The 21,867-nt window shown below is 41.9% G+C and overlaps 1 protein-coding gene across 1 annotated transcript in view; it reads left to right on the top strand.

Moving 5' to 3' along the window:
• Positions 1–21,867, top strand: part of snd1 (staphylococcal nuclease and tudor domain containing 1) — a 204,344-nt gene that overhangs the window by 12,388 nt on the left and 170,089 nt on the right. The window contains exons 10-11 of the mRNA XM_038739206.1: positions 4,853–4,957; positions 16,310–16,411. Coding sequence (XP_038595134.1) covers positions 4,853–4,957; positions 16,310–16,411 — 207 coding nt within the window. The remainder of the gene's footprint in view (positions 1–4,852; positions 4,958–16,309; positions 16,412–21,867) is intronic.

Genomic DNA, 21,867 nt, shown 5'->3' on the forward strand with positions numbered 1-21,867 from the left:
ATTTTATTTATATTAATACATTGTACACCCCCCCCCCCCCCCCCAAATAAAAATAAATAGTAAAAATCCCTTCACTAAAGGTACTAGGAGGAATGCTTAACAGCAACCTTGACGTACTCCCCAGTCACATTAGGGCCAAATTCGCTGGCGTATGCTGCTGCAGCAGCAGCACAGAATGACCCCCAAAAGCCAAGAACTAGAGAGAGATAAGCTTTAGAGGTTATTGGCCAGGGACTTGAGGGAAAAAAAGAAGTGTCCTTAGTATCGAGTACAAGGGAGTGTTGGTTGTCCTAGTTGTTACACATACACACATTACACACCTAAGTTCAAATCAAGTGAGATGGACTCCCTGATACATTTTGTTTATACAGTGTGAGAAGGCATAGTTTAGTGTCTCCAGCTGTCGCTGTAACATAGTATACCAGCTCTAGCCTTAAAACATCAGGTTTAAATCTCTGTTTATTATGATGAGTTTCACCACATCCTTCCCCTATGTTGATACATTTTTCTCTAGGAATTGAAAACAAAATTTGATACCTCCTAAAGTTGTCTTTTGTCTGCTTCTGCTCCCTCTGGGCCCTGAACTTTTAAGGCCCTAAAAAATTCATGGCTAACCTTAGGGTTGCATAAAAGGTGTTGCTTTGGCAATTTGCTTACAGAATGAATTTGATAACCTGCTCACGCATAAAGAAGGTGCTAAAAGAAGCTATGTGTATGTATATTTTTTCCTGAGTCAGAAGGAAGAGGCTAGAGAAAGGATAAAACATTCATATTATCACTGTGAGCTCCTCTAAGATCTCTCTGAACCCCCTTAATAAAAGAAGGTTGGATGTGGGTAGTGGGGGAAGTGAGAGAACTTTTGGTGGTGAGCTCAGGAGGGTGTATGAAAAATGGGCAAAAAGATGGCAATAAAAGAAAGGTAGATGGTTGAAGAAGAAACTGGAAGCGCACATTTTTGCGAAGAGGGATAGAGCGACTTAGTGGAAGAAGGATGAAAAGATACGAGAAGAGAAAGTCAGGAAAAAAACCCCTAATCATAGATCCTTGGGACTATATGTGTCCTCTCGGGTATCCTTGCATGATGCATTGTACTGCACTGCTGATGCCCTTAGTTAAACCTTTTGTGTACCTTTTTGATCTCTGCAGGACTCTTCTCTGCCCTCTTAGCTCCCCAACATCTCTTCCCCCAAAAGGGCCACAGAGCTGTTAGTGTGTTAGACACCATGCCTTGGGCAAAATATTTTAAGTATCATCGCCTTAAAATGGAATCATTTTCTTTAACATAAATATGATCTAGGATAGCTTTAGAAGTTTATAATAATGTCAAAGCCTCTAAAATGGCATTAGGACCATCTGACTCCAAGAGTGTTGTGATGGGAAACATGCTGACCCTGCAACAGCTTGAGCTGTTTTAAAGCTAAGTACATATTGGGCAAGCTAAGGTTACTCAGGCCTGTCATTGCCCCTCCATACTTGTCCCTGTGACATTTGTCGCCACCTAATACCGCAATGCACTGACTCTCTCAGGGACACATCTATCCATCAATCCCATCATCATTCACTGCTCCCCTCTTCTCGTCCACTCTACTTTTCACTTCTTATTATGTGAGTGATGGATAGAGTGGAGAGGCAGAGCAGGTCCAATCCCCACAAGTCAATCCTGCTGACGCATCTTCCTTTTTGGCCGTCTCGCCTCTCTCCTCCCACCTCTACTGGGACTGGAGAAGTGGATGTAGGCCATGTCCCAATAGTCTTCCTCTCCCCTCCTTTCCTTTCCCTTTCTCTCCGCTCCCCTGGGTAACCACCGACCTATGAGGTGATGGATAAAAGGTGACGTGGTGTAAACCCCTTTACAAGCCTCTCGTCATTAGCTTGTCAGGAACACTGCCAGTGTTGCTTTTAGGTCGAGCAAATCCATAAGAACATGATGGTTAAAAAGCTAAACTAGTGTGTATTTGCAATGTTTGAGGATTATCCTCCCCTTGGTGGTTTGTTTTGGTTGGTGTGAACGCCGGACTGGAACTCTGGAGTGGTTCATTTCTGTTGTGAACACTATCTGAACCAGTCACAAGAAGCATAGAAACTATATCTGTCATTTTAAATAATACTAATTTATTATTACTGTTAGGCCTTTACTAGCTTATTTGCAGTCTGCTTATATGCTTTCCAGGTCAACATCAACAGAACCTGACAGTGCTTCATGATGTACAATGTCATGGTAGAATTTTGGAGGGGTTTGAGTTTTGCCTTTGTGAACGCAAACCAGACCAGTTGGAAAACTAATATAATGTATCTTCCTCACATTGGTCCTTATATCAGGAACCGGACCTTAGATGTGAAACCACACTTGGATATGGAGAGAGTAGTACACCTTAACAATGGTTAAGAGGGGAAGAGATGAAAGGGTATACTGTACATCCCAGTTAAATAAGTCAAATGGAATGGTTACAAGGTCAGAGACCTTCTTTAAGAAATTAAGGTCCATACTTGATGAATAAAGGTTATATTAGTTCATGCCCTGGTTAAAATCTGTCAAGCAATTAGGTCAGAAAGTCTCTTTAGATTGTTACTTGTCCCAGGGTAATGTCCTCGCGAAGCATTACATACTCATCAGCCACCTTTTTTCAGCAGCACCCAGGGGCTACATGCCAGCTTAAGGTGTTTATAATGGCACCGAAAACATCACTAGTTTATCTGAAACCATGTAATTTGGGTGACAAATCATCTCCACTGGCAGCAAGACTGAAAACACTGCCATAGGTGTTGCTTTTGAGGGAGATGATCTGACATGAGTAATGAGGAAGTCCTGGCTGAGCCCTTGCTTGGCCCTGTGGTTAAAACCAACTTAATGGATTCGACTGAGAACCAACACAGTCCCTGACAGTAGCCAAGATCCTCCTTTCGCTATGACTGATCTTGGCCACTGCAGATGTCATGTGAGCCATGGACAGAGGGTGGCAGTAGATCCCCACCTCTCGAGTATGAGATTAGACCAGTGAGTCACACTGCCTGCCTATTTGTCTTCTCTGCCTGCTCACTCTACCCTCATGGCAGCTACTTTTGCAGACTTTTTGCTCTATTTTTCTATCTATTCTCCATCTTTTCCTCTGTCTCCTTTCTTGTGATATTTGCTGAGAGATTACACTGTTTCTGGCTGTCTCCGTCTTTGGGTTCCTCTATCTTGGTGTGTGTTGATCTGTCCTCCTTCGCCTCTCGTCTCGCCTCCTCCGGCTAATAATTAGCCAGTAAATGCTGAGCCATTTTCATCTGCTCCTGCCACATTCCTCTCTTGCACTTTATTTACTTGGGCAGGCCACAAAATGACCTTGTTACTGTGTGAATTTGTGTAGGCTGGTGTGCGTGCATGTGTGTATGTCGTGGTGTTCATGCATGCTCCCCCTCACACTTACTCATTACACCTCTCCCCTTCTCTGTCTCTCTCCCTTCTGCTCCTATGTCTCTGTATCTCACCCACTCAGCTCAGTGATTAGTATATGATGTATTTTGGCTGCTGTTGTGGGCAGCCTGTTTAGCATGTGGGCTGGTCTAATTTCTGTTCTCTGGTGGCAAATGCAATGACTGATTTGTTTTCATTGAATAATGAATCTCCCATAGAGCCTAAAACACCTGGATTTGTGTCTGCCATACGTGCCGTCAAAAGGTTAAACTCCACCCTAATGACTCAAAAGGATTTTTGGTTGTTTTGTTTTTCTACCACACAGTCGGCCACACAAACACCCACATGGTCCAAATTGTGATAGCTCAGAACTGCGTCTCTCACATTTAGGACTTTAGGCTTGAGCACAGCCTACATATGAGCCACACTTTGAGTGATGATGAGGCCATTTAATGCACGTGTGGGTGGCAACATGTGTAGGGCGATTGATTTTTTCAGTCTCTTGCAAGCAGCCTACTTAGACTCTGGGTTTGGATGCCTCCTCCATCTCAGTCATATTATACCCCCAATCTGTCTTCTTACTTGGGAGTGCACAGGCACATACATAGAGGTTGAGTTACAAATATTTATTCCACACTCAATATTATTCATGACTTGAGATGAGTCTAAATTCCATTGAGATTTGTATACTGTGATGACTAGGGACCGTAGTTTCTATATACAGTTCTGAGTGGATTTGTCTATGGTTTTCTTCATTGGGAACCAATACTGTAATTGTATGCAAGACTAATTCTCTACTGTACCTACTGTAAATTGTGGTTGCTACCTTTTGGTACACAGAACAACATTAAATGCCAAACATAAATTAGTCTGTGTCTGTAGTTACACTTGTAAATGTCTCCAGAACAAAGTGCTACTAGCCAGTTGTTGGGTAATACTCTACCAGTCTATCTTTAACAGGATGTTTGTCTTTTAAAGCTCTTTCTCTTGCACTCTGTCTCCGTCTTCCTCCCTCCCTCCGTCCCTCCCTCCATCCCCCACTGGTGCCAATCCCCCAGATAGCAAAACGTCCCCGCTCTGTCCTCCAAACCTTGCCGGCCTGCTGGGACGACTTAGCTCGCTTACTTACTCAGTCACTCAAGAATTGCTCTGTGCCTTCTTCTCGTGACAGCACACGATCTGCACTGTCACTCTCCTTCCGCCTTTGAATAGATCTCTTCCTCTCCATTTATCCTTTACCTGCTCCTTCACTTCCCATCTTTCTTTCAGTCTATCTGCTCACTCACTCACCAAAATGCAATACCAGTCTTTTTGCTCCAACACTCTTCCAACCTGCATGTTTATTGATTTCCTTTCCTTAAGGATTTACATGTTTTTAGACCCTTAAATTAATTTCTCATTGTGTTTCTTGAATTATTTTTTATTTTTATGACTCTTCTTCTTCTGTCCCTCTAGGTGATGCAGGTGCTGAACGCTGATGCCATGGTGGTTAAGCTCAACTCTGGAGAAAACAAGACTATCCACCTGTCCAGTATTCGCCCCCCCAGAATTGAGGGAGAGGTACAAACAAACCCGTGTGTCTGTCTGCTTGTATGTGTATACGCAGCTTTGCACAGAGTGACTGGATACTGTGTGAATAAATGACTGAATGTGTTTCTATGTGGGAGAGCTTGTGGTCAGCCTGTTAATTAGAAGCTCCACAGATACGACTTAGGTCACTGCTGTCTTGGATATCTTGACAGAGTTGGTTTATTTTCATTTTAAAGTCAAACACAAGCTGTTTACATCTCCCCCCACAAATGTCCTGAATATTTATACATCTCTCTCTCTCTCATATGTCTACTTCTCTTCCCTTACACATTAGCCTAGTCTCTCTCTAAATGGTCGTAAGATAATTTTGACCACTTGGTGGCGCCCCTGCAGTTGGGGGCACATGCAAACACAGTGAGACACTTGCACACACCCAGTGGTTGCAGTACTGCAGAGAGTCAGGCAGAGCAATGCTTTTTTTGTCTTTGCGCTCCACACTCCCTTATTTTCCTCAGAATCACTTCAAGACTGTGAAAACTTAAATCTACACATACATGCTTACACACATACAGGAGAAACGTGTATGTTTATCCACACAACAGGCAGTGTCTGTTTTTTTTGCATTGCTTCCAAAAGGTTTCATTTCGACGCAATGTATAGATAAGGAAAGATCACTTTGTTTTTTTTTTAACCTGGCTGAAGTTCTCTAAAAAGAATCATTTTGTAAATAACTGAATTCTGAAAATAATCACTCCCATTAATTTTAAAGTTTTAGTGTCACAACAATAGCAATTTTTCTTTTTGTCAGAGGAAGAGATCAATATTTTCCTTCTCTCCCTTTTGTTTAACATTACTTGGGCTGTTTGACAACCATTCCTCTATTCGACACACAGTTTACTGTAATATCCATTTAGGAGCAAGTCATGTCTCGCATCTCCCTGTTCAGAGAGGTAGGAGACAGAGAGGGTGTTGTGCTTCTGTCTGAGAAACTGTTGGAAAAGTCAGATTGCAGATAGTCTGCAACAACCCTTTGCTTTTCCTGTTTTTGATTGTTTTTTTTATAGAGTCCCTCTCTCTGCTTGCTTTTTCATTTTATGGCTTACTCTTTCCTATCTTTTCCTTTTTATTGTTGTCTAGTTTTTATTCTCCAGCACATCCCCCTCTCCCCTCTTGTCATTAGTGCCTCGCATCATTAAGAGACTGCTTTGTATCTCTCTGTCCCTCTTCCTCCCTCCTTCCTTCTGTTCTCTCCTCCATTCTCTTTTCCTCCACATTCACTTTCTCCTGCTGTCCTTTCCCTCCGGGTGTGCACACTGTGGTCAGATTGTTGACCTGCACCGTTGCCCTTCGTCTGTTTATTCTCCTTAGTTCTGTGGTTGTAACAAGCTTGTGGGCAAAAACCTCCATTTCGTCTCCCTGCCCTTTCTCTTGTTTCCTGCATTAGACCGGCCCTTCCTGCTTTTGGAGATTCTTTCCTTCTCCCGTGTTAATTTTCTTAATTTTTACTTGCCCACTTTTCTGCTTCCTTTCCTCCTTTTTATATTTCTTTTAATTTCCCACTCTTGTCTTCATCTCTCTCCTCCTTATATTTCCATCCCTCTGTATTCTGTCTGTCGCTCTGTCTTTGCCCGCACCAGATGCTTCAACAGTATGTGTTTTGTGCTTCATTACACTGTCGTATGTCACAGGGAGCCTGGGAGAGTGAGTCCAGATGTGAATGTTGTGTGTATTGTATTGATGTTAAAATCAGCATAGTGTTGTATTGCTATTTCTTGCACTTCATGCGTATTTAATTGTTGTGTGTCTGATCTTTCATGTAAATAACCTGCGTATTTTTTAAAAATTAGCCTGTCTGGGTACAGGCTCACTGTGCTACAAGACCTTTAATGATAATGTAATCTCCATCTTGAACTATAAGATCTTCAAATTGACATGCATAACTGATTCTTTTTTGTACTGTAGACTTTGTTGCTAGCTGTTAATAATAACTATAAGTGCGTAATTTACATTATGAACAAGTTGAGGAAAAAGCATGTCTGTGACACAACAGTAAGTATGCAGGTGCCTTTTATCATTTAGTCATGTGATGTATAATTATAGCGTGTTGTGACTGCTGCAGGACAGTCTTTTTTTTTTTTTTTTTTTTTTTTTTTAAGAGATGGTGTTTCATAAAAACTGTTGCTGATTTTTGTGTTTCCTGGGTTCATGGTGCTGGTTTGGTTTAATAGCTAGTTATTTCTGTCTAGAGCTGCCTGTCTGTGATGCTGCTGGCTCCGTTTTGAGTGTTGTCGCTATGGCAGCGATGCAGAGTTAGGATGAGGCTGAGACGAGCCCTTGGACTGTAAGGTAGAATAAATGCAAATGACAGAAGGATTGTAATTTCAGTGATATTTTAACTTCATGTTGTTTTTATTTTTTATAATCATGCATGGAATTGAGATTTTTTTTTTTTTTGTCCAGTCTCATTTGCCAGCTCAATTTGTATCTGATCACTAAATTAGGCAAGTGAGCTGTGACCTTAAGTGAGAAGGGGAACTTAATTTCATGCCCTGTCTACACTCTTTTAGAGATGCAGATATAGTAGTTCTCATTATGTTACTGGGTGCCATTCTTCTTTCATTAGCTTTTCTTGAATTATAAGTGTAAAGTACAAATGCAAAGTGTGTTAGTACACATGTATAGTGCATGTGCAGTGATAGCATGCACAAACTGAAAAGCCCTGATGTTTGTGAGGTTTTAAGCAGCGGTGGTGATTCTTACCTTTGGGTCAAGCGAGTGAGAGGTCACAGCAGGTATCTCTCAGCCAGAAGCTCTACAACACTGACATCATGTTGGCTAACACTGTCACAAGTGAGTCGGCATCTTGCTTAGAGTGCAGCAGACAGACCCAAAGACATCATCTCTCTCTCTCTCTCTCACTCTCACTCTCTCTCTCACTCACACACACACACACACAGACGTGCGCACACATGCTTGGTTAAGTTGCATTAGCCTATGTCAGGAAACATCTTGGAAATTGGCGTCGCCGTGTGTGTGAGTGTGTGTGTGTAGACACTCCAGATGTGTTCATGTTAGCGCTGTAGCCTATCTATGAACCCCACAGGAAATCTCCAGAGAAAACAAATTCAGAAATTTGGTATTGTGACGTGTGTGTGTGTGTGTGTGTGTGTGTGTTGCATTCTCTAGAGGTCTGTAGGGATTTTCTAGTGCCAGTTGTCATTAATATCTCTGGATGTGTTCGTGCACTGTTTGTCTGTGCATTCTGCAAGCAAGGCCATTTATGTTAGTGTGCAAGTGAGCGATGTACCAGTGCACTGATGAACTGTGACTGTTCCTGCCAAGCCCCTCGTCTTCTCCTCCCATCTCCTCTAGTTCCTTTTAGTCTCCTAACACCCCCCCTCCTCCACTCTCATGACAATATTAATTGTGCACAGACTGACAGATTGGTGGACCAATGGTGTCTGGCTGCAGCAAAACATAGGACACGAATTTCCTCAAATGCTCTCCTCTCCCTCCCTTTTCTTTCATTTTGGTTCCACTTCTGCCCATTGTTACTGCTGTGGCATATCTTCGGATGTGAGATATTTAAGGTTGGGAGATGGAGTCAGCTTTTTTCTTCTTTCTCGCTCCTGCTCCGCCCCCCCCTTTCCCTCTCTTTTTTTTATTTCTCTCTCTTGTGTGCAGCAGGACAAGCCCAGCGTAAACACGAGTGGGGAGAGATGTCTATGCTACTCAGTGACTCACAGTTACACCCACTCACTCACACACTGTGTTTGGATGTGTTTTGTGTGTATCTGCTTTGATGATGCACATGCGAGTCTGGAGTGTTTCTGTGTATGTGTCACTTCATGCATTGTAATCTATCTGTGTGCTTACATGGTTTAAGGAGGGTTGAGGACAGTTCTGATGGAGCACACAGAGAGGTCATCTCAATGCCCTTATGTAAGGCAACACAATGACTATGGCTCGTGCCCACGCTACTCCATACAGCCCTGCCTACTCGTCTAACCTCTCCACAGTCCACGTGTGTGTGTGTGTGTGTGTGTGTGTGTGTGTGTGTGTTGACTTTGTTGATGATTTAGTCTCACATAGATCTTTCTCTGTCCTTTCTGCCACTGCCTCCCATAAACCATCAGTCTCTCTCTGCCTCTTACCCCCCTCGCTTTTCTTCGGTCTCATTCTTATTTTTACGTTCAGGTTATTAGGTTTATTTTTATACTGGGACACTGCACATTGATTAGCATTTCTGTAAATACGGCAGTTTCAGTACAGGTATGAAAAGTCTGGAAAAGTATGTGGAATCCAGAATTTGACTATTTCCATCTTCACAACTATATAAAGTACATCAGATTGTGCAGATAAGTCTGGAAGACTTGTTGGTGCACAGCTGCTGTTTCACATATCGTTATTTTGATCAGTTGCTATGCAGTAGTGTGTTTTTGTTACTAGTGTCTGCTCATGATGATGAATTCTATTTCACATCTACAATTGCAGTCAAAATATCAAGGTCTATTAAAAAGGTGTCAGAATATGGAAATAAAAATGTATTGTAATGCCGTTACAGCTAGTCAGCTAATTATCAACTGTAGTGCATGGCAGGATGCTGAAATACAATGGAAAAAGATAAAGAAAGTGACAACATCCAAATGCTGTCAGAATGAAAACTGAAACCATACTAAGCAAAACAATGACACGTGGGACCAAAAGATAAACAAACGGGTAAGAAGATGATGGCTAACGAACAAGTAACAAAACAGCAATGTGAAAGACATAATTTAGAAGGAGCCTTGTATTAATCACATTTTGGTTCTCAAGTTTGTCTTATACAGTAAGATTTGTTGATTTTCAGTGGCTTATAATAACAGAATCAGGCCGCTTACATTATACAAATGTCTCCTTTATTTTCGCTTAAATATTATAAAATTTTAAAGGGGATGTCGTTTCATGATAGCCTAGTCTTTAAGCGGATGGATCCATCTGTTCCCTAATCTCTATTTGCAACTGTGGCTTGCTTCTCTTCTTATCCTCCTGTTTTTCTCTTCCCACCCTCCCTCCCTCCTCTGTTCTGTCCCCATCCTCCAAATCTTATGTCTGGCCGTGTGTGTGTGTGCGTGCGCGCCCTCAGCATGCCCCTAGACGGGCATGACATGCTTTGACCTCCCAAGTTTGGGAGGACGATGACAAGGGAGGAGGGTCGCCCACCTCGTGATTCACTTGTGAACTATTGGCTGGGCGAGTCAGATTGGTAGCCAGTGTCCTTCCTCACTACTGGATGAATATTTTTGGCCCCATTGGACTATTTGGCTTACACTGTTGGAAAAAGCAAGGATTTGACTTGTTTGTGTTAGTGCAGGGGAAGGACGTTTTACAAAGGACTGCATTATAAGATCATTTTTTGTGAACTTACTGTCGCTTACATCTCTCAAAAGCAACAAAGAACATACCACCTGAAATCAGTTTTGAACAGAATTAGTCTCAATACAGGCCATTTATAAATGTGGGCTTTTTATTTGAGATGGATGCAGTATGTTCAATATTATTCAGTGTAAGCTGTGCAAATTTGCTCTGCGCTTTCAGTAGTTGAATCTATTCAGCAATATTTTATTTTTTTAGCAGGCAGCACTGCAGTTAGTCGAACACTGCATCACTGTATGTGTCTGCAGGGCCAGTCTGACTGTCTGTCTGATCCAAAAATTAAAAACAGCTCACATGCTTTACCTTGCTTTTTTATGACATCCTTTATTAATGAGTGCACAATAAGAACAGTGGCTGCAACCTGTCAAAGCTGTCCCAGTAAATTTACCTGGACCAGTCTGGTAGGAGCTAATCATGAACTGAGTGGCTGTTCGTTGTTTATTGTGCTAAGCCTAATTTCATTCTGAAATCCAGGTTCTCTCGGGTCTATTGTGGGATCAGTTTGTAATGACTTATTTGTATTCTGGTGGATAGGCAATAATGCTGTAAATGTAAGATTATTACATTAGATTAATTTGATTTTGTATTAGTACCATAACCGGCTATATCCTTCATGCTCCTGCTTCAGGAGGTGTATGCCTTCTCTCTCTTTCTTTCTCTCTTGGCTTGTCTCACTCTCTCCACCCCAACCTTTGCAGCCATTTAATGTTTATGCATGCATGCATGAATGAGTAATGGTTTAAGGCATACAGTAGTAAATGTTGACTGTTTGTCTCAGGCTACCAGTGCACTGCTTAATCCAAAAATAATTGTCTGGGACACATACAGCACAGCAGGTTACACACAAAATAATACACTCTTCTCAATCAGTTAATTGCAAGAACAAAGGCCTAATACTGTACACTCCCCCAATACCTAAGCCATACATCAGAAAGCATGACGTGCGCCTGAGTCAGGATTTCACCCTTGAAGATCCAGAAGCGGCAAATGCTTCCAGCAGTAGCATCCACACATTTGCAGGCCAGCCCCTGCAGCCCTGCGACACTGTACAATCCAGCTAACGTCATGCCTCTGCAATAGTCAAAGATGATTCCTGAGCTTTAGCTGGTAATTTGGAATGAAGGGAATTTACCCCAAATAGAACAGAACTCCCCCTGAGGGATAGTGAGAGCAAACTATTGTTATTGGGTCACGGTTGAGACATAACAGTAACACTCTTCTCTTTCTGTAACCTTCCTGCAACTACATAATAACAGTTTAAGGATGTTGTACACAGAGTTTGTCTTGTCTGAGTAATTTAATGATGCTAATGTTGTCAGTTTGTGTACGGAGACTGAAGTTGAAATCGGCTCCATAGTAAAATAATTGGAATGGACATGGTCTGTATTTTCACAGACTCCTCATGGTGGAACAGTTTGTTTTGTTTGATTGGCAGCGGAGCACATTTATATTCAAACTGTTTGAATTGCACTTAGCTGTCAGGCAATGCTTAATTCTCCTTTTTGTATAGCACTGCAACTGATGTGGACCCTTTTTGTAGTTTGAGCACAAAGCAGACCAGACCCATTGTGAAATATCAGGTAGTTGCTGCAAATAATTGGCATCATTGATTTGTTGTGAACAAACAGTGTGGATTTTTGCATTTTATATCAAATAATTTCGAGACTCAAAATTCCTTCTCTCTCCCTCTCTGAGAGAAGGGGGGGTGAGATATCAACTCTCAACAGACGGCTGAAGAGGTGAAAAGTTTACTTTCCCTAAGTGCTGTTTCTGGGCTGTTCGATCGTAAAACTTGCCACCTCTGATGCCGCAGCCAGATAACGCTTGGTGCCTGACTGTTATAATGACAAAGAAACACTAACCAGAGATTATAGCCTATCAAAACTCTTTTGGAAAGAGGGCAGGAAACCCTAAACTGCCCCCCCCACCCACGTAACCATGGCAACTGTCCTCCCTCTTTGTTTAATTATCGCACATCAAAGGATATTCTCCTCTTCACACCCAGTTGTAAATACATGAGGAACTCCAGGACACCCGAAAGACTGCCCTGAACTGTTTGAGTTTTGAGGAGACCGTACTCTTTGTTTACACAAAGCCTTACCTTGTTTAATTAAATAATCTTTTAGTTACTTGACTAGGTCTCTCCACTGTATTTGAGTAGTTATGTTACCATGTTGGTGTTATTTGTTCAATTCATTTTGAGTTCATTTTGCAGTGTTTTAATTTTCAGCAAGGATCCCTGACCTTTATTCATTTTATGTTGTAATCAGTGCTCTGTTCACAACACTTTCTGACACTTCTTTTATAAAGGATATGATAAAGAAATGTCATCCTATAGTCGATTAATTTTCCAGCTCGAATTTAAGGTTAAATTACTAAATTCCCCAGCTCCTAAGCAGAAGGTTGTTTTAGGGTTAATCAAAGCTATCGTCATGTAACCCGAGCTCCCCCAAGTGGACAAAATAAGTATTACATGCCATCGTCTGAAATACCGTTTAATGTATAAATGTCACTCTGTATTTATCTTGTCCATAATCTGATGCCATTCGTGTATCTTGCTTATATTCTCTAAGAACGTGTAACAGCCAATATATACAGAAAGCTAGTTAAGTTCCTCTCATCTGATGTGATTCTGAAATGCTAACTTTAAGGTTGAACTACTGACAATTGTTTTCCTTTTTATCAAATCCTTAAAACTAAGAACTGTATACCCGCTTGACAATTAAGGTTTGATTGTGGGAAGATATTTGATTACAATACACGCAAATAGATTTTTGATTAGACATATTAAATGTTCTTGTTCTCGCCAACTGCACTTCGGCGCGTGCCCCGGCAACGCCCTAAGAAATTCGACCCGGCGCAGCGAAGGCCCTTTGTTCGTTTTGAAGCCACACACGTGAAGCGCCGCAACCTCGATTTCCCCCCCCCCCCCCCCCCCTCGTTTCCAGCAACTTTACTTGCTTTTTTTATTTTCTTTTGTTTTGTTAAGTTATCAGTCCATTAAGTTACACTAGTTTAATTCAAGAACCAACCACGACCAAGTTCTTTTTAGGTCTTATTCGTCGAGCTAATCTCACCGACGCAGGACCAGCCACGTGGGCCGCCAGCAGTAACAAAGGACATCCAAACAGAACAGCCTAATTGCCAAACCGAGGACGGTCAACACTTGAGGGTTTTTCTTCATCTAGACACGGAGAACCCCTGGAAGATTCCCTAGCAGAAAGCCAGGAATCAGGCAGCTAGCAGCCAAGGTGGCTGACAACCGACAGTAAGGCAAAACAAAGCATTCTGTGATCAGTGATGTCCAATAGTCTGTTAATCCATTATCTGTAGTCCTTAAAACTCATAGCTTGTGTTCATTAGCTGCCCGTGTGAATCAAATTCTCCCCACAATAGAACTCCACATCCTCATTGTTTAGCCATTGTTTATTTCTTTTGTCACCTTAGTTAGTTAATACATTTCACTGTAATCAAAGGAGGTGTGTGTGTGTGTGTGTGTGTGTGTGTGTGTGTTGCCTAACTCCAAGTCCCTGTCATGAGAATTTACCCCTTCGATATGAGACTGATTTTAAGATAATTGAACAATTGTTAACTAACTGATCACTAGTGAATAATTGTATAATTACTAACCATACCCAGGGAATCCCGAGACCCTGGAATCTTGGGTGGTGCCCTGTGAAACGAGAAGCTTTATGAATTTATATTTTCTGAATATTAAAATTCATAATTTGGTATTAATTCGCATAAGTTTATTAAAACATAAGCAGACATGCTGTAGATTCCTATGACTACCTATGCTTTTGGTTGTAACATTTGCTCTCATTGTCTCATATTTTTGTTTTTTTGACTCTTTCACCTTGCTGTATTCCACTCAGTCTTGCTCCATTCCCCATAGACGTTCTAGTAGATGGAGGAGTAGTACCTTTTTGTCTTCCTTGTCTGCTTCTCCACTCCTTGCGCCTAATTGGCATAGAGTGCTGACATTTACACTCTTAGTCCTCAGTGACATGGCTCCCTTTCCACCGTGAAACAGCTTATTAGTTAGACAAGATTTCTTTTTTTTTTTTTTTTCTCCTTTCCCTCTACTAGGTTCATTCTTTACTTTTCCCTGTACTTTATCATGTGGTTTTGACCTCTGTATATCAGAATCCTAATGGCCTCCAAAATGGAGTACTATGAATAGGCTGTGTGTAAACTCCCCTTAAGATGCAAACACCATCATTCAGTATCTGGGAATTGCCTTTAATATATGTCATTAAGAGAATATGCTACAAAGTAAGGATCATTCAGCCAAGCAGTGCACCCTTGGTAAAAGTTATCCTCGTCCCCAGCAGTGGACAGCTAATTCCACAGCTCAGTTGCAAAATGGAGCATTCCTTGCTGGCAGTGCTCCTAAAAGGCCTCATCATCCCACCGCAACTGACTTGGTAGGGATGAAAGACCCTGACAATAAGCCCCAACTGACACAAAATGGAGGACATGAGCTCTCGGCTGAGTGGTAGGGATTTCCACTGGCCATGTGTGAGATTAACTCACCTCCGAGGTTCCATGCTATGCTGACTCCACTAGTGAAAGTGGAGAGGGATGGGAGCGAGGGAGTTAAACGATAGATGGAAAGCGATTTAACTCAAAGGCTATTACATTCTTGCCAAGGTTAAAGGCTGAAAGATTTGGCAGTTTCCAGAGCTCCTTTACCAGGGCCAATCCAACAGGCCTTCTGTGCAGTCATGCTGAGACTTAGTCAAAATATTAGCAGTATTTTGCAAGGAAGAAATGTCACTGAAACATTCCTTGGTGTAGGATTTTTCTGGTTGACACCAGTAGACTTCTCCACAAGATGTATTGTGGAGATGTAGACCTTAATGGAGCCATGTGCACATACAGTCAGAAGCTCACACACCCTTTGCTCCACATATGTTCTCTCCTCATCCGTCTGCCCAGCTGGGTGCCACACCTGGCAGCTCCGAACAACTGGCGAGACATTAAAAACGAATGAAAACCATTGAAGAGGAAATGAGGAATTAATACAACCCTGTGTGTTCATTTGGACGAGTGTTACTTCTGTTTGTATGACAGATAATGATGGCGTTCATAGAAGAGTGTGGGAGGGGCAGGGGTGGCGAGCACACTGGTATTGTCATTCATAGCCTTATTCCTCCTGTTAGCGCATGTCATTTATTTTCCCACTGCGTCATTGTCATTTGCTGTATAATTTTTTTTTATCCCGCCCCTACAAAAAGGGCACGTGTGTGTGTGTGTGTGTGTGTGTGTGTTTGTCTCTTCAGACTGGGAGCAACACAAAACCTCAGCCTCCTTTGAAAATGCAAATAGGTTCTATTTGTGGAGTGCTCCTGTCAGAGAGTGGGTGAGCATATTGAGGGAAGTTTTTGTGTGCAACTGAGTGTACGTGTGGCTACATCTGTGTGCGCACATAGTGTCAGCTCTCCTCTGTGCATCTGTTTAACACAGTGTCTTTGCCATGGATGTTTGCATCCGTGTCCTTGTTAACTTTGTACTTTGATTGTTGTGTTGTTTTTGTTTTTTGGTTTTTTTTTTTGTGCGCAATGTGTCAGTATTGACAGCAAGAGAGATGTTTGTGTTTGAGGAAAGTGTGTGCGTGACCGTGCGTGTGCGAAATGCAGTTGCTCACTAAAATATATCGCAGTGAGTTCAGAGTCCAGAGTCTCCCTGTTGGAGTACTGAAGTAGAGGGAAAAGAGGGAACAAACAAGCAGACTGTGCGAATCTCTGTCTGTCTGTATACGTGAAGTGGGAATTTGTTTTTGGGTGTGCATGTACCTCAGGTCTGCATTTGCTGCAGATATGTTAAGCCACACAGTTTTGAAAGTGGGAATAACGTTCTCCTTCCCTGTCCTTCTCTCTTTCCATTTTGTCTTTTCTCTCTCCACATCATCTTCCTGACCCTTCTCACCAATTTCTCCTCCGTCCTCCCTGTGTCTCTATTCAGGAGAAGAACAAGGACAAAGACAAACGTTTCCGTCCGCTCTATGACATCCCCTACATGTTTGAGGCCCGTGAGTTCCTGAGGAAGAAGCTCATTGGTAAAAAGGTAAGAACCGACTATGAAACCTCCCAATCACTCTTTGTGTGTGTGTGTTTGTGTGTGTTAATCAACTTGATTGCCTCTAGTCAGCTTTTCATTTAAAAAAAACAGGGTTCCCCCCAGTGGCTGTACATGCGCTACAACACCCTTTCCCCCCCTCACTGGTAGCCAAACACACATTTCTGAAGCCCTGAGCTAGATATCTATTTCTCGACCTCCCTGTTTGAATACCAAGTACTCTCATTAGATACCCTGGGGCTTGGTATTGGCCTGGACGCACCCTTTAAACAAGCAGTGTTGATTTCCCCCTCTTGTGTCTATTGATCTACTGGGTCTGAACACCTTGGGGGCTGCTATGATTTACACACATCTGACCCAGCAGAACCCAGCACTGTACTCGTGAGCACTCAAGTCACACACCTCCACTTGAACATCTGCCTTTTTGTGTTAAAGCTAGGGTAGGCAATTGAAGCATTTTTTGTTATATTTGTTGAAATGTTCTTTTGCAACCAGACAGCATTCAATAAATCAAATACTCTATGAAAAAAATCCAGTATCTGTGGCTGTCGCATGACTGTAATAAGTACTGCTTGAATCAAATGATTGGCTGGGGTACCTTCCTGTCTACCTACCTACCTGCCTGCGCATACTCTGTCCGTGCTCTCATTGCACATGAAAATGTGTTTTGGGGGAGTGGCTTTGCAGAGAGGCCTGAAGGGAGGGGATGTGAATACATCAGTTGGAAACATTCAAAATCAAGCAGTCTCTTGCTAGTTTCTCCAATGTTGCCTACCATAGTTTTAAATTTGAATAGATGCCTTAAACCTGCATACTTTCTAATTCTCAGCAGGGGGCAACTCCACTGGTTGCAAACAGAAGTCTATGAGAAAATGACCCTACTTCTCACTTGAATTATTACGTCATTAAACACTTAATGAGTTGTGGTCTCATCGCTAGTTTCAAGTCCTCTTCAATACAGTGTGATGTTCAATGTGTATCCTTCCCCAGATCCACCCTCTCATCCAAATATGGTAATTTCTGCTTCCAAAAAACAGAAATGACGATTTATGCCATATGCCAAACACAGTGATTACCTACACTTCTTTTGTACAGTATATGGTTGTCTGAAGTCTGAAAGAGCGAAAACAAACTTAAACTATAACTGCAAGCAGTTATAAGTGGGGTCCAAGCCTCCTGTCGCAAGCCGCCCCCCTGGCCCTGCGGAGGGCGCGCGAGTCGGCCCGGGTGCCCCGCCGTCGTGCCGCTTAAGGTCCCCACGTTTGGTGTTGATGGGGCCATTCCAAACAGAGGCAAAATGTCCTGCCTTTGACAATGCCATAGGAATTAATGGGATTTAGTGAGAGATTTCAGCTTCGCTTTTAGCGCCACCTCTTGGCCGAATTGCACAATAATTGTCATGTGTGATCAGGGCCCCATGGGGAACAATTGCCCCAAACTTGTTATTAATCGGAGTTGTGGTTGTGGAGATCTAAAATGCATGTAAGTCAATGGGATTTTTTTGAATAGCGCCAACTAGGGGCTAACTGTAGCAAATTTTGCACAGCCCCTCAGGGGGGCATGCCACAGAAGGTCCTCAAGTTTTGGCCTTTCCAAGCCTGAGATATATAATATTTCCTGTTTTTAGCATTTTTGCAAATATTTGTTAGCTTGCAATTGGGACATTTTTTGTCGGATCAAAATTCCCTCTACAAACTTTTATCGGCTCGGTCCAGAGATGGTCCGTGCCAAGTTTTGTGTTGATCGGACTTGCGGCTTCGGAGGAGTTAATTAATTAAAATAGGTTTTCCAGTTTTCGCGAAATGAAAACGTCATCACACAGAGGCGTGTCCTATACCATTGGAATCGGCAGCATCCCCCAAACACGTAGACGTAAGGTTTATGAATGTGTAGTGAGCCGTAGTTATCCTGCAAAATGTCCTTTGGTTGAAAATCCCATTGAAATGAATGGGGTATTTGAGCTTCGATTATAGCGCCACCTTTTGGCTGAAGTGCACCAATTTTTCAGGTGTCATCAGGGCCCCATGGGGAACAATTGACCCAAATTTGGTGTCAATCGGACTTGTGGTTATGGAGATATAAAATGCATGTAAGTCAATTGGATTTTTTTTTTTACGTCTTTAATCTGCAATAACAGCGCCACCTATGGGAATATTTGGGTGAAGTTTGGTGCCTGTAGTAAGGGGACCATGCTGAAGAATTCGGCTTAGGTTTCATGTCAGTGTGAGTTGTGGTTATAGGGGAACAATTTCCTTGAATTAAATCGCTCCCCCTAGGGGCGAGTTGCACCAAATTTTGCACAGGCCCTCAGGGGGGGTGTCCCACATTAACGCTCCAAATTTGGTGTCGATCGGCCATTCCAAAGCGAAGATATGACATCATTTCCTTTTAGTAGCGTTTTTCGCAAACGTTTGCTAGCATATAATTGCGCCATTTTTTTGTCGGATCGAAATTTCCTCTACAAACTTTCATCAGCTTGGTCCAGAGATTATCCGGCTTCGGAGGAGTTAATTAAAATATGTTTTTCAGTTTTCGCGATGTAGTGAAAAAAAGGTTAGGCGGCCAGGAAGGTGTGGCCTATACCACGAGATTCAGCTCGATTCCCCCGAACGTGTGGATATAAGGTTTTTGATATCCGCCTCGTAGGCGCGAGTTCCAAGCCCAAACGCGTTGACCTTGCCTTTAGCGCCCCATAGAGTTAGTAGTGTGCGATTTTTTTTTTGCGCCTGAGGTACTTGCAGGGGTTTGTACCTACCCTATGAGTTTCTTGTCCCTAGCAGTTACCGTCTAAGCTGCAGTAGTGGAATTAGCGGCGGAAGAATAAGAAAAACTAAAAACAAGAACGATTACAATAGGGTTCCCAGCAGCTTCGTGGTACTGGGCACCGCGGGTTCCCAGCTCACTTACGGCTTGGACCCCTAATTAACTTAATTTACTTAAATTAGGTTCATTGAAATAGTTTAGATACAACTGTTACAAGTGAGTACTGATTTCTAACCAGCTCTGTCCAGTTTTAAACATAGCAAACTTTGACTTGCATATCAAAATAAAGTTTTCAGCGCACACAGTAAGTTGTTTTTACACCTGGGTCCCTTCATTAAATCAGTAAAATTATGTCTACATTGTTGTTGTTGTCCATACAGTGGCAATTTTGCCACCTTTAGTGGCAGTAAAGGCACAGGGAGAGAAGGCGGCTATTGCATAGGCATGCCCAGGGCTGTTGTCCACTGCCTGTGTTGAATGATTGTTTATGTTCCAAATAGCTAACTCTTAACACTTTTCAGACACAGAAGGGGCCACATGATAATGAAAACCATGTAGGAAAAGATTGGAATCTTTCTTGCAAAAATTTACATGGAAATACAGTTGAAAGTGCAGAATGGTGGAAAACTGCCAGAATGGTGCATTCATGCACAATCATACTGACAAAATGACTTCCACAGTCTGAAATTATCTCATAAATTCAAAAATGTGTTTTTCAGCTGAATTTTGAGTATTAGATTTTGGAGCTTAGACCTCCACAAATTGATTCTCAGTGTGCTTTTCAGAATGTACGAAACAAATGTACAGATTTCAGGGATACAAACCACAGAGCCCAGACAATTGATGGAATAAACATTCCTGTCTCACACCAAGTGTAGAAAGTTAAATAAAACATTTTGTAGTACATTAATATGATAAAACACATGCACCCACTCAAAGCCAAAAGCCCAAAGAGTTCCTTTTGGCGTTCAGTACAGAAGTGAGATTCATATCCCTGTCCCAGCCTCTCATCACAGTCATTTTAATCATCCTCATTAATGTTTTTTTAATGACTGAAAAGTCAACTGTACGCTGGCTTTTGACGAGTGAAGCGAGAATAATGAATCTGCTGTTTATTTGCGGTGTTTGTGTTTGGGGATAATGAGTATGCATGTGATGGGAATAGAGCGACTATAGCCTTCTCAAGGTGTAAAAATACTGTACGAAATATGGCATTAGCATGATGAAGGGAAAAAAAATGTGTGTAGCTTAGGTTTGGAACATCAGGCCACAAGTACAATTCTGTTTGTTTGTATAATTGCATGTCTGCATTAAAGCTGTGTGTGTGTGTGTGTGAGAGAGAGAGAGAATTTACCAATAGCTGGCAACCCAAAGAAAGGGAACAATAAAAAATGGAATAAAATAATTCAGTACAGAATAATCAGGCATAAATTATAACATGCAACATGTCTACTCCATACCTTCACATATTTTATATTAATAATTATCCTCGGCACATACATGTACACACACGTGTAAGAGGAAAGTGTGCCTGATTGTGTGTGTGTGTGTCTTTGGGTAGGTTCACACCAGCCTCGTTTAGTCCAGGTGATCAGTCAAGAACATAGAAAATAGAGAACTTACAATAAAAATATGAAAAATAAGCTATAAATACCATAAAACAAATATGTACAATATACAATAATGATTATAATATGTAATATTTATTCTTGATGAAACTTTTGATATATTGAACTTTTTGTGTGTAGCATGTAGGGACATATGCATTAATTAATTCAAAGAGATACATATAGATTATGTAAACATAGCCTGCTTTTTTTCCTTTACCAGCCTTTTTGCAGGGGTCAACTTTATGATTTTTGGATGTTGCAATTGTGGTCCACTTACTTCACTGATCCACTTCGTATTCAAACAAGTTGTGGTGTGATCTGTAAGACTGTCAGATGGCAGAATGTCTTCCTTGAAATGCCTGTGTTATTAAATGGTGTCTGTGAAAGTTCTCAGTCATCCAGGTCATAGTTATCCAAGGATGATTAAAATCAAGGGCAACTGGACTTTGAAGATACTAGATGTCCCTCATCCAAGAGACTTCTTCAGTTCTGACTAACTAGGGAAACTCCACTATTTTACCTCAGATCATTGATACTGCCTTATTACAGGTCTGCATATCCCTCACTGCTTTGGACAGCATACACGAAATTGCTTTTCTTGTGTTTGGGTGTGCAGACTTTGGGGTGGACCAGTATCTGTCCTAGCGTGTTTTTTGCATTTAAAAAACACAGGAATGTGATGTTGGTTCAAAATCTAATTTTAGAGTTTATCTAATACTCCAGACACACATGGAATCATAGTGTTTTCTGTTTTTGATCTTCTTTTCCTCATCCCCCGTAGTGTTGGTGTTCTTGTGTCATTAACATACCTGTATTGTGGCTCTGTGCTGTTCCTCTTCAGGGCTTTGCTCTCCACTTCGTCCATGTAGATGTTTGCTGCAATGGGGGATACTGGTAAGCCCATGGCCTAGCCATGCTTCTGTCTGTAGAATCCTCTGTTGTGCTGGAAATAGGTGGTGTTTAGACAGAGGTCGACTAATTTACAGATCTGGTCAGGGTTGAGGCTAGTTCTGTTGTCCAGGGTGTTGTCTTGTAGCAGTCGTTTACTTGCGGTTTCTACTGCCTCCATGG

This window comes from Micropterus salmoides, unplaced genomic scaffold (assembly GCF_014851395.1).
Source record: "Micropterus salmoides isolate LMB-PRFRI ecotype aquatic unplaced genomic scaffold, ASM1485139v1 Ms_hic_scaffold_23, whole genome shotgun sequence".
Lineage (NCBI taxonomy): Eukaryota > Metazoa > Chordata > Actinopteri > Centrarchiformes > Centrarchidae > Micropterus > Micropterus salmoides.